A 13486-nucleotide genomic window follows, 5' to 3' on the forward strand; every position below is an offset into this window, starting at 1 on the left:
TCACCTTCAGCATCTGTGACACAACCTGTAGCCATTTATCCACAGGAGTGGGGTGGAAGCTCCATGTGCGCTCCTTATTGACTTTGCCCATAGAAACCTCTTTTGCAACAAATCTTCCTATAGCAAGAGCCATCTGCACGTTTCAAAGCAACAGGCCAGTCTCCACACACAAGCCCCAGCTGAGTGACCATGACGACAGAGTGTACACAAAGGTTACAGGCATGGGGCTGACCCACAGCCCAGACTGGGGACATTCCAACCCAGAAGACCCAGGGGAAGAGATGGGGCACCCAGGAACCATCTAAGGAACCATCCCCAGAGGCATGTCTGCCAGTGAAAGACTGCTGGGTGCTCGGTGGATAGGTTGCTGTGCTTGCCATGGAAAAGGGAAGGAAATGAAGAGTCAAGCAGCTAGACATTTTCCCCTTTCCATTAAATCTTTTTAAGCATGTTATTATAAATGCAGTGCTTATCAGGATTATTGCAAGGTACGCTTCTTGAGGGTAAGTTCTGAACTCTTTTTATGCATTTTAATGATAAGGCATATATGGGTGAAAACTAGCAAAACTGTTTAATTTGCAGACAAACTTATCCTTGTAACCTCACAGACTCTGTCCCATTCCTGACTTAGGAATAGCCTGATAAATCTATATAAAATAGTTTTATCACATTATTAATTGCATACATATGTATTAGACACAAGGCATAATTGATTACAACTACTTACACATATTCAGTTTTGTTCTGCAGAACAGGTTTCCTAATTTCTTTAGCTACCACAAATTAGTGTAAAAGGTTTGAGCAGCCTGACATCTGACTACCAGCATGATTTGTGTTCCTATATTTTTCTGGAAAAAAAAAAAGTTTTCTGAAGTTCAGGGAACTAGTGAAATTCTACCATTCTTACTGCTGCTGTAGTTACATGTAGTTTCTTCTGAAAACCTTTAAATGGAAATTGCACAAAACCCGTGCTGTAGGACATTAACTTAAATGCCCCAACTAGAGAACAAGGATAAATAGGATCACTGTGACATAAGTACTAACAGCTGACATGCTGTAAACCAGATAGAATGTTATTCATGTTGAACATTCTGCCTTTGCCCAATTTGCAGCTGTATTTGCACTTCCAGCTCTGAATAGAGCTACCACTTAGTCCACATTCATGCAGCAAGAACTGCATTCCGAGGCTTTTCTCATTTCCCATTTCCATTGTGGTGTATTATAATAATTTAAATGTTAGTACTTCATTGCTCTGTCTTTGCACTCCTGAAATGATCTTTGTTATGCATCCGCGGCAGTTTTTAATTATTAAGAACAATTAATTTGTCATGTAAAGACTTTGGATTTAGTAGAATAACAGTAAGGGTGATATGACCAATGTTTTCCATTATTGTCAATTGCTTATTGTTATAAGAGCATTTGAAGAGATAAAGTATGTTAATATAATTATTGGAAGTGCTTTCTTTTTTTCTAGGTTTGAATGCCATGACCCCATCACAACAGTAGTGCTTGGTTTGTAGGCAGTGTAGTTAGCTGATTGTATCCATTGCTTCGCAATCACTAACTTCACTGCCATCAAAACAAGGCACAGGATTCCCTGTTACAACCTCAGTACAGAAAACTGCACTACCAAACTTCCTTATTCCTAGTGCAAAATTATGAATAATGTTTATTCATTCACAGCTTTATTTCCAGAATTTTAGATGTCCAACAGAAGCGTATGGTGTATGTAGGCAATATCAAGTGAAACCTTAGATTTCTTGAAGTTGGTGCTAAAATCCGTAGGAACTTTCCTGGAGCAAGAATGCTGTCTGTTGTGTTTAAATTGTTTAGCTACATGAAGACTTACTGTATACTTGTTTTGTTTATGCACAAAGATTGGACTAAGAATTTTTTTGGTTTCACCTTTCAGTTTATCTGTCAGATATTGGGAAAATAATTTTCATTTAGCTTTCATGTCTTACTTAACAAGCTAGTAAGTAAAGGGCGTTTTGAGCAATGATTAAATATTAAACTCACCACATGTTATAAATGTTTTTTACTCTGACCACTTTGGTTAACGTTCAAGAGTTTTAATAATGGAGAAAATACTTAATAGTGATAGAGCCTCTCTAAGAGTTTTTTATTTTAACAAAACCCCAGTTTTGACCAAGGTAGGAGTTGAAAGAGAACTGTCTCTTACATCAGCCTAGTTACTAGGCAGTGTAGTTAGATGATTGCCAAAAGTAACAATCACTAGCCACACAGCCAGGTAAAAAGGTTTGGAAGATATCTCAATGGAAATCAGATGCACGGGAATTTTGACAACACAAGGCAGAGGGACTAACCTCTTTGCAGAAGCATGTAATAGACAGGCAAGGCAGTGAAATAAAACAAGCAAAATGTACCAGATTGCCTGTCACACATGCAAGAGACATCAGTGCGTTTGTCAAGCCAATTTAACTGCACCTTACTGTGATATACACTTCATTCACAACTGTTTTGCATACAGGATACTAAAAACCATGAGAACAAATGGAAAGGTTTTTTTAATCCCAAAATTTGCAGACATCAGCTCCCATTCTGATTGTGCTCATCTCAGCCTTACATTTGTCTAGGGCCGCTGTTTTCACATTTACCTCCATTTACTCTTGTTGAGTAAATGTTGTTCACAGAGAGGCCCGAGGGTAGGCTGGAGTGAAAGTGGCCTGAAGACACTTGAAATGTGTCTTCACACATGTACAATGTGGTCAGCCTTCCAGTCTTCCACGTTTACTGTGACAGGCAGCGTGTCCCTTACCGTGCACCCGGGTCCAGGCTCCCCGGGCATGTCTGTGCTGCTGTGTCCCCTCTGAGGTGGCTTCACACCTTCACTGCAGTCCTCCCTCCTGGCACCCAGACACCAGTGATGGCAGGGAAAAGGGAAGGGCCCCAGCAGAGGTCACGGCCTACTGCAGCAGGCGCCAGTGACAGGGACATGTCAGTGGCACAGGCAGCACCAGGCCTGCCCTGTGGCCGTCCTCTTGCTTCCTCGTGGCCACAGGGCAGGAGCAGACAGGCTGAGCTGGGCAGGCCCACCTCATGGAGAGGGGACACTGGGACACAGCCCTATGCAGCACCACAGGGACAGAGCCAGGACAGCAGCCGATGGCGCCTGATAGGCCCCTTGTCTTTGCTGGCTCGAGCCCAGACAGTGTGGTGTTCGCCAGCACCTTCTGGACCTCAGCCATGCTCCTGCCACTGCTCAAGTCCTGTCTAGGCCCTGCCACCCTGCGACATGAGGGTGCCCTGCCCCATGAGGAGACTCTGTCGCATGAGGAGGCCCTGCCTGCAGCCCTACACCGTCTGTGGGGCCGCACACGTCTCTGAGTTCCGCACCTCACCTGGGGCCTCATGCTCCTCCTGGGGCCCCCCTCCGTCTTCCCAGGCACCCTTAATGTGATTTTTATTTTCCAGAGATAAGTACTGCTCTCCAGGGCCCACGGCTTTCTGGAAGTAAGTATGAAGTACTGCGTGCCCTCAGGTTGCTAAAATTTTGTTGCCTAGGTTTCTAGGAGGAATTAATTCTCAGGAATGACGCGTGCCAATAAGCTCTGATGACAGAAGAGCCACAGCCCCTAGTGCGCACGACTGAGATATTTCAGCTGATACCTACAGTCTTGGGATCCAGACACTGGGATCACTAACTTTCTGAACGGCCCCAAAGTACACTACGGTTCAGTTGCCCTCTGTGAAGGATGGTGGTAGTGGGAGCACTTGCTCATTTGCCTCTCATTTGTCTTATTTAGAAAGTGAGAAAAACAGTGAGAAAGAGAGACTCTCAGAAGCACAAAACTTGGAGAAAACTAAAGTAAAAGAAAAATATCTTCATCAGGTAAGAACCACTGACCCCAACTCTTTTTTCATAAATATTTCTATTCACCATGTGTCATTTAGTGGAATACTAGAACTTTGAAAATGACATGATGAACAGTAATGAAAATCGCCTGGACCTGGCCTGCTGTGTGGTTTGCATGATGCAGCCCATTTCTTGATGGTTAGCTTAAACTTATGCCAATTGGGTCACGCTGGCTTGGGGCAGGGCTGAAAGTAGCAGGGTGCGTTCTTAATTTCTTCATAGTAAGCACATAATGTCTGTTCTGATTTATTATCTAAATGCAGCCAACTGAGAGTGCCCAGATTTGAAAGTGGATAAATTTTTGGGGAAAAAAAACACAAGTGCTGCAGGCACTTTCACACACAAAATCCTGGCATAGAGAGATTGAAGCACAGCTCAAAGCACCAGTTTATTTCTTACTTGTCTTAGTTATTAATAGATCTTCTCCATTAGCCTGTGCCCAGCAGCAGCTAGTGCCAAGAGTTCATTGAGTGAGAGATGCGGGAAATTCGGTAGTGGGCGGTTATTAATCAGCTTCCATATAAATGCTTCTGCCTTAGCCTGTCACTCAGGGACAGGTTTAGTTGATATTTTTAGAGAGGTGTAATTCAAGAACTGCTAGACCAAGCCGTTTCAAATTTTGTAGAAACTACTTAGCTGCAGAACCAACTGTAGATTTTAGCAAACAACATCAAAACTGAGTTTATAGATGATGCTGTCTTTCCAAAGGAAGGCGTAACTGGGATGTTGTAGCGCCTTTCAGGTTGGAACCTTCTGGGCTATGCAGAGCCTTCTGACTTAGTGGAGTTTTACAAAAGCTAACATCAATCTGGTGTGCAACCGTCCACTCAGCACTTTAGTTAACGGTTCCTGTAGTCTGTAATCGGTGGATAGGATCAATAAAATTTAGCATGCTATGAGGTATACATACGTTTATGCAGTGACTCAAGCATTAAATTGGCCATGAAAAGAAGCAAAATAAGTGACGTGGTATCCAGATCACTGAGGTTCATCTCCTGCAAAACAGTGGGATTGGACCAAGTATACAGAGCTTGGGGTTTCTCCTACTGCTTTGCCAAGAAAAAGAAGATGCAGACAACAGTTGTGCTTGCTGTTGAGACACTGATATAAACTTCTACTGAAGCCCCTATTAATCTAACTGGTGAATTAGTGTTCCACGTATATACCATGAATACAATTCACACAAGTAATGGAAACTAAGACAACTAGTGTTAAATACTGTAATAATGTTTTCAGCCTGACTCTGTAATTATACTATTTTTTTTCTCATTTTAGTAAAATGTTCCACATTTTTACTGAAAAGCCTCTAGCCTATATTTGGGAAGCAGGCCAGATGAGAGCAATCTGCAAGAGGTGCAGAAAGGTGCTGAGGTCTGCAAGTCTTTCCTGCAAGTCAGCAATCCTCCTTTTCCAATTAATAATTCCAAAATGCATCTCATCCATTATCATCAATTAGCCTTCTTTCTGAATTCTGGCTGAAGCTAGCAACAGCCTGAGTCTTCTGTTCATTTTTTTAAAATTCAGTAACAAGAGATGATAGCAAGGTTTTGCAGCTTTGGGCATCTGGCAGCCATAAAGATGACTGATTAATTCCAATGAGTAAATTACTTTATACAACTACAGGACATACTATAAGCCCCACATAAGTCTAATAAAATTAAAATTAATGCACTGAATGAAATAAGAATAATGTTCACATTATTATCAGTCATAGGTGTCATTTACTGTTCAAATCCAGACTGCAGACTTGATTCAGACATTCTGTTCCTCCAGCATGTCCCCTAGGAAATTATTTTTTCTTCCAACTCTATAAAGAGAGGAGCTTTAACAAGTTCTAGGATGTGTACTTCTTTTCTTGTAGAGCCCGGTATCCTTGATTGAAAAGAGTCATTAAATGTTCCGTAGTTCAAAACTGGACTAAATTCTATCATCTTTGAAATTATCAGGGGTTTAAATCACTTCTACAGAGTAGCAGAGACTGGCTAAATCCAAAGATGCATACTGAAGACAGAAGTTATCTCTGGTTGCACCTCTCAGATTAAAAGGTTTCTGTAATGAGTCATTATGCATATGTGAGTCCTGAATTATCCCAATTTTATAACCTCAAGATGCTACAGAACAGTATTTGTTAATTTTAGTATGTATATTCGTCTTGACATTTGAAGTGATTGCTTCTGGTTTGAGGAAAGAATGATTATTTCAAACCTCATGTAAATCTAGGAAGAGAAGGTTGCTGTCCCAAGTGGTGTGTTTTCAGGACCTCAGGAAGAGAAATTGAAGTACTTAGTACATCAACTTTTTCACAGAAAATGTGGAGATGCTTGTGGGAGGAGCAGAAAGGAACTGAAGCTGACCTCACTGGCAGAGGCAGACAGAGAACAGGGCAACTATGAGAAAGTGTGGAATCTTGAAAACTAAAAGAACTTGGGACTGAGAAGGGAAAATCAGCAGAAGAAGTGACTATAGTGCTGTCAGAATGGCAGTGAGGACTGTGGCAGCACTTTGCTGAAGTCCCTGTATTCTATATAGAGATACATAACAAAAGGACCTCGGTTATTTAAATTAAACGGATTTTAACACAACTATGTGTAAGTACCTAAATTTCTCAGTTTAATATGCAAAATGAATCTTTACAGCCTGTCCATTGTTAGTTGCTTTGATTTTTTTCATTGTTGTCTCTAGGTTTATTTCCACTGAAACACTAAAACTCAGTTTATAACAAAGTTATTGAACTGTCTGCAGGTTTCCCATGCTCTGCTCCCTAAAAAGCTCTCATAAACTAAATTTGAGCAATAAAAGGAAGAACTCAATTTAGGGTTTTTTATTATTATCAGTAGTGAACTCTAGCTTTACTGATTTATAATGGCTTTGCTTGGCCTGGCCGGATGTTTATCAGGAGAAGAAAACTCAAGAATAAGAGGTCTGTATTATATTAAGGCACTTTTTTCCTTCAGTTGTAATTCACAAGATACAAAGCAGAGATAGATGATTTTTTACCTCATATGAGGTTAAACATCTGTCCTTCCGAAGAACTACATATCCTAATTAATATAATTTCCTTACTCAATTGTAGAGAGTAGAACTGAAATTGTAAAACTGATAAGTGTAGTGATTTGAGAAGTAACGTGGAAAACAAGATTTCAAAGGATACTTTCAGAAATTACGTATTCATTTTAGACATAAAAGCCTCCTTTTTTCTTCCTCCTTATTTAAGCTTTTCATTGGTTCATATTAAGTACTCCCTCTTCTCAAAGTGTATTAAAATGTTCAGCCAAGTATATCTGCTTTGTTCAAATTCTATGCATTAAAGTTAGGCCTGAAACAAAACACGAGTCTTCTTCCTTCTGACACAGTAACTCATTTCAGTTTTATACTCTGGACTACTCAGGTACCATATTAGCACATTAATAACCCCAAACTCTTTACTATTGCTAATCTTTTGTTTCAGTGTCTGTATGAAGCTGTCTTCCAGGATAAATGGTAAGTTTAGAATGAGCTAGTGATAATTAATAAGTGTCTCTCTTTTTAGAAAAGAGCTGTTTTCTCATCTACATAAACCAAAGATCAAAACTGACAAAGGCTGTTAGTATCTGAGCAGAAACTGTAGCTCTTAAAGCTCCTATATTTATTCATTTTGGTGCTCTGCCCCTTTCTGCAACCTGCAAAATCTCATAGAGGACGAGCTGCTAAAATCTTAGCTGGAGAGCTGGTGTTCCCGGAAACAGGTGCGCACCAGCTTCCTAGCCACCAGGAAGCAGGGTCAGCATTTATTAACGTTTGACACAAAGTTCCCATGTTCTGTTTTCAGTCTTGAAGCAGTTTCTTACAGGCAGCTGCACATCAGTATGGGGAGGGTCAGCCTTTGGTGTCAGGGACTGCAGGTGTGGTTTCTGTCACTCATACGTTGCGATGGATGGAGATGTCTGCTGTGCTTACGCCTTGTCGGTTATGTGTGGGACAGGGAAGTTGTAAAGCTGGAGCGGGGGGAAACATGCAGCAGCCATGAGGTGTCTGAAGTGTGGCAGAGGGGATAGTTGAGAACGGGGACATCAGGGAGAGGTGCGGGCTTAGCGTGTGCCCCGGAGCGGGAGAGGCAGATGCCTCCGGAGCAGAGATGTGCAGCGAGGGAGGCGGGTCCCGTCCCCGGGCTTTGGCTGGGGGTCTTTGCCGCCGCCGCCTCCTCCCCGCGCCGGGGCTGAGCCTGGCCCGGAGCCCGGGGAAGGAGGGGGGATGCCACGGCTCCTCCCCGCTCCCTCCCTTCTCGCCCGGCAGCGGGGCCGCGGGCCACTCGCACGGCGCCGGGCGGTGCAGCCAGGCGGGCGCCCAGCGCAGCCGGCGGAGCGGGGGACGATGCTGGCGGCCGCGGCCCTGTGCGCCGCCGCGCTGGGCTGGGCTGCGGCGACACGGCTGCTTAGCGGTAAGGGGGCCCGGGGCGGCGGTCCCTGCGCCTGCCCCGCTCCGCGGAGTGAGCTCGGGGCTGAGGGGACCGGGGAGCGCGGCGTGCCGGACACGGGGTGCCGGACACGGGGCTCGCAGCCCGGGCGAGGCTCGTCCCCTGCCCCAAGTGGGCACGCCGGCTCCGGCGGCCGCTCCTCTCTTGCGCTGGGAGGGTTTGGCTGCCCGGGGCAGCCGTTGCGACATAGGCAAGGGATTTGCGTGCACTACCTTGTGCAGTAGTTTTTCCCTTCTAGCGGGAGCTAGCCCTGCCCTGGGAGACCTCCACATCCTTCGCGTTGGGTGGGAGCATCCCTGGTCATGAAGGGGACATGCCAATAGTCCAGTTTCATATTCCTCTTCCGACGAGAAATGCTTCTGTTCTCTCTGCTGCATTTCTGCCTCGGTTCTAGGAATGTTAAATGCTGCCCTGGCTAACAGAACTACTCTTGTCATCCAACCCTCGGTGGTAATTACCGGCCTGGATGACTTTCCAGCCAACCCTAGGTTGTCTTGCTCTTCCTCTACAAATTCGCTTTTGATTATCAGTCTGTCCTGGTTTTGTGCAAAGAAATGTCGCCTATTTAGTTGCCTTTCATAGGAATAGATATATGGCAGCTCAGGGTTGGACCAGCAGTATTTTTGGATGTAGTGCTGAAACTAGGTAGTCTAATCTGATTTTAGGGCACAGAATAGCCAGTCTGGGGGAAGTTTCTGCCTGACTTTATAGGTTGGTTTATTCAGCAGAAAGTATATTCCACTGTCACCTGTGAAATGTTCATGTTATTCCAACATAAGGCAAATAGTTTAATTATATCTATAAATAAATTTTTAATTCTGCCATGCTCTTGTCTGCAGTGGGACTTCTGTGTGTTAGAGGGCTCAGCTGTGGGGCTGGAGATGTATTTCTTTTCATGAATTCTTTACTTCTCAGTATAATTGACGCATCCCTAGTGTTGCATTACCAAGGCTCACTGAAGTCCACAGGCTTTGAGGCAGATCCCATGTAGGCAATGAGGAGATAAGGGGAAAACACAAGGAACGCTTTCAGCATTGGTTAAAGCTAGATATCCAATTGTCCTCTGTTACCTAAGCTATATTTGGAAACCTAACTAGTAATGAAGTCTAGACAGTGATCAACTACAATAAATTTTTCCTTAGCTGAAAGCAGTGGCAAGTTTGGCTGGTAAGACAGAGATTTTCTGCCAATTAATGGGAAAAAAAAGCATTCATGTATCAGAAAAGAACCCAAGTGCAGTTTGTGACACTATTTCTAGACAGTTGCTGCAATTTTTTAATAACAATGTGCCATCTGTGTTTTTCTTATGTCTTTCCCAGTAGCAGTGGACATATCCCTCAGAAGAGGTAAGGATTTTGCCTTTTTCACTAGGCCTGCATGAGGGTTAAGTTACCGAGAGAAACACAGGTTATGCCTAGAGATGTGCTTTTAAATACTGCTTTGGCAGTACAGCCAGTTTTCATTTCTGTGTAAAATGTTAGCAGACTCTGCGATTCTCAGTACTTAACTGTTCAAAAATTCCAGCACGAAAGGTGTTTAAATTCCCACTCTTAGAGTGACCATGCAGGAACATGTAAGAATAAAGAAAAGCCAGCATATATCCTGTGGAGGGGTTTATAATGACCTGTCCTCACATCCCATTTGTTCTCAGTACATTAGAAATGTTGCTAAATGTTTCTCTTCTGTAAAAACGTGTAGGTTAGCAGATTGTGTCTGCCAGTGTGTTTGAAAAGAAATATTTACTGAGTAAAACAAAACCGTTTGTTTCCACAGTCTAAATATTGGGACTCTTGTGCTGAGAAATATACAAGTGCATAATTTTAGATTATGTCTCTTTTCACTTTGATCTTTACTGTCCTTGTAATCAAAATAAGCCATGCTGCTTCATGCATGAGAAAGTCCTTGGCTTATGACAGTCTGAAAACAGACATCGTTTACTTCCTGGGCAGTCAATAACATTGCAGTGCAGAGCAATGCTTACAATTGGCCTGTGTGAACACCTCTTGATACACTGCAGTATATACTCCATGAAACTATTACACATACCTCAGAAGATAAATTATTGTTATCTCTGCTTGTGTAAGGGGATCTCTAATTTTAGCCATTTAAATTCCTTAAAAATAATAATATTTTTTAAAAGCATTCACTTTTGATACTAATAGGCATAGTTCTGTAACAGGTTTCTTTCCATTTCTGCAGGACAGACAGTTTGCCGGGGTGGAACACAGCAACCATGCTACAAAATAGTTTATTTTCATGATGCTTCACGCAGGATCAGCTATGAAGAAGCACACCTTGCCTGCAGAGCTGATGGTGGCCATCTAGTCACTATTGAAACGGAAGGAGAGCAAAGACTGATTGAAAAACTTATTGACAGTCTCTTAGCTTCTGATGGAGATTTTTGGATAGGGCTTAGGAGGAAAAAGGAGGAGGTAGACAATAGTACAGAGTGTCAGAACCTCTACTCCTGGTCAGATGGCAGCTCATCCAAGTTCCGGTAGGTACGCGTGAGTGAGACTGGGAAGCAACCTGGTCAGGGACTGTCACCTGCCTTTAGCAGTCAGAAAGGATTCTTTCAAAAGAATCAAGCAGTATTGTCCCAGCTGTCATCTCTCTTCCTTCTGCAGTCACTGAGGACTGGTAGTGTCTCCAGAGAGCAATTCATCCCATCCAGATGTAAGGGGTAAACAAATTACCCTCTAGACACCCTGCTCTCTCTTTGTTGCTCTATGTAAGATACCTAGAGTGTCTAGCTTGGGCTAGATTGATAATTTTTGATTGCTAAAAGGAGGTGGAAAGCGACATCAAGTCTTCCTTGACATGTTTCTTGTATTTTCTTAGGAACTGGTATGTAGATGAGCCATCCTGTGGGAGTGAAATCTGTGTTGTGATGTACCACCAGCCATCTGCCCCACCAGGTGTCGGAGGTCCTTACATGTTTCAATGGAACGATGACAGATGCAACATGAAAAATAACTTCATTTGCAAATATTCTCTTGGTAATGAGTCGTTCTGTAGCTTTAGAAACCAACCTGCTCCCAGTCCCCAAAAGGAGGTATGAGGAGATTGCAGGAACAGATAGGGAAACCCTTTCTGAGCTTTACTGGAAAGTTCTGGTGGGAGACAGATAATCTTTAAATTTATACAAGTCCTGGGGAAAACAATCTCAGTATCAAATATCTGTAGCTACTTGCCTTGTGACTTATATGTATTCTCAGAGGATTTTTGTAAAGTATTTGAGATCTAAAATGGGGCCAGAGGGAGAGAACACTGAAGAAGGGTGCTCATGTTATTAGACTATATTCAGTACACTTGGTCTCCCTACTCAAGCTCATGAGGAAATTGTGCATATCTTTTTTTTCTTTTAGAGAAGCCAACAAATGCTCCAATAGAGAATTCTCAAAGAGGTAAGTTACAGATATTTGTTTGGGGCTTTTTTTAATGATATGCTAACTTTCAGTAGAAATACTCTCTGTTACCTTCATTGTCAAGGACACTCAAAGACTGAAAATTTATTTTGTTAATGTTTTGTTTATAAGTCTACTATTAACTATGAAAAACTTTCAATTTCTTCTTACCACACTGTCTTCCCCGCTACGAATTCACAGATCATAAAATACATTTTGCTCTCTGAAACCTTTTGGCTGGGGGTTCCTAAGCTTATAAAAGGCACCATATCTCATTAACTTGCGCTACCGTTGCCGCCTTACTGTGAGACAGTGAGGCTTGTTGGTTCCTTACCTTGAAGATGTGAGCTTATTTTACTTTAACCTGCTTAACTCGATGATTGGTCTCTGTTAGACTTGCTGCCTTTGAGAAGAAGTATATACTGCTAGATTATGAACAAGACTAGAAGCCCATTGAGGTGTGATGATGCTGCCTTTTGCAACTGTTATGTTCTGTGCATGAAGTTCTGTGCATGTCAAATGCAACTGGAAGTGAATAAAAGCCGGAATCTCATTTTTACCCCTAGAACCTGTTCAGAGTCTTGCCTACATCCTTATTCCCAGTATTCCTGTGCTGCTTCTCCTGATGATCATTACAGCCATCTTCTGTTTCTGGCTTTTTGCAAAGAGGTAAGTGACATTTTTGTGTAACAAGTGAACCTGTGATATCTTGTCCTGGCAATCATTTTACAGCTAGCTTCAGAATCCCGTAAGATGCTCTGGAGAGGACTGCTTTCAGCCAAGTAAATGTTTAAAAAGTGACATGGATGCTCCAGGCTGAGTTACTTGTGAAGTAAAATTTTAAGTAAATCACATTATGCCATTTTATTATGTTCACAGACATACAGTAGTTAGGGAATAGTGTAAAACAAGATGATGATTTTGAAGTATTAGCACTTAAGTTTTCTTATTAAATAAAAGATCTGAATTATCGGAAGATCCCCTTCAAAAGTGAAAAACATAGTAATAGAAATAAAAGGATATACATTTGGAGCAAATAACATTTACCAATTTCCTCTCCTTGCTTTCCCTGTGTGCACAGTACCTCTGGTGGGGATGCTGGCAATGGTTTTGGGAGTATCAGTGTCAGAGTTTTGCTACCTCAGCTGGCAGCAGGGTGCAAGGGATACCTCAGCAGGTCCTGCCATGGGGCTACCCTAGGTGTGCAGCCTGCTGCCACACACCTGGAATGGCAAGTAATAAAAATGTCATCCTGAGTCCAGGCTCTGAGCGCCAGCTTTCCTCAAGAGGCATCATTAAATTACTGTCAGAGAGGTGTGGTATTGTTTTGTATTTGCCTCTGTAAAAAAGCATATTGTGACTTGTCCTCTTTCCTCCATCCATAAGGAGGCAGGAGCGAATAGATGCAAGCCCAAAGGAGGAAGATGCATGGCTGTCTAACCCCAGGAGGAACAGTCCAAATCTGGATATTTACAAAGTAATCAAGAAGCAATCAGAAGCGGATCTGGCTGGAACCAGGCCTGACACTAAGAATTCTTCCTTCCGTACACAGGAAGATAAGATGCTTGACAGCCTCTCCAGGGATTATGATGATATGGCAATGAATACATCAACGAGTGGCTTTGTGACATTGGCCAGCACTGAAAGTGGCTTTGTGACCAATGATATCTATGAGCTGTGTGGAGATCGTGTGGGGAGGAGCAAGGAATCGGCCTGGGTGGAGAATGACATTTATGGATATTAAGGAAA

The 13486-nt window shown here is 42.7% G+C and overlaps 1 protein-coding gene across 1 annotated transcript; it reads left to right on the forward strand.

The window, feature by feature from the left end:
- The first annotated feature begins 3060 nt into the window (after positions 1-3060).
- On the forward strand, positions 3061-13486 carry LAYN (layilin). The gene is made up of 10 exons (XM_068418148.1): positions 3061-3274; positions 3664-3684; positions 3768-3853; positions 8150-8294; positions 9653-9676; positions 10530-10827; positions 11172-11329; positions 11699-11737; positions 12304-12406; positions 13124-13486. The coding sequence occupies exons 1-10, from the start codon at positions 3061-3063 to the stop codon at positions 13479-13481; spliced, it is 1446 nt and encodes a 481-aa protein (XP_068274249.1). The 3' UTR covers positions 13482-13486.

The sequence above is a fragment of the Nyctibius grandis genome, chromosome 25 (genome assembly GCF_013368605.1).
Source record: "Nyctibius grandis isolate bNycGra1 chromosome 25, bNycGra1.pri, whole genome shotgun sequence".
Classification (NCBI taxonomy): Eukaryota; Metazoa; Chordata; class Aves; order Nyctibiiformes; family Nyctibiidae; genus Nyctibius; species Nyctibius grandis.

Coding starts and splice junctions, on each gene's coding strand:
- LAYN (XM_068418148.1), top strand. CDS start 3,061: ATGGAGAGGGGACACTGGGACACAGCCCTATGCAGCACCACAGGGACA. Junction 3,685..3,767: donor ACTTTCTGAACGGCCCCAAA/GTACACTACGGT, acceptor TGTCTTATTTAG/AAAGTGAGAAAAACAGTGAG. Junction 3,854..8,149: donor AAGAAAAATATCTTCATCAG/GTAAGAACCACT, acceptor CTCGCCCGGCAG/CGGGGCCGCGGGCCACTCGC.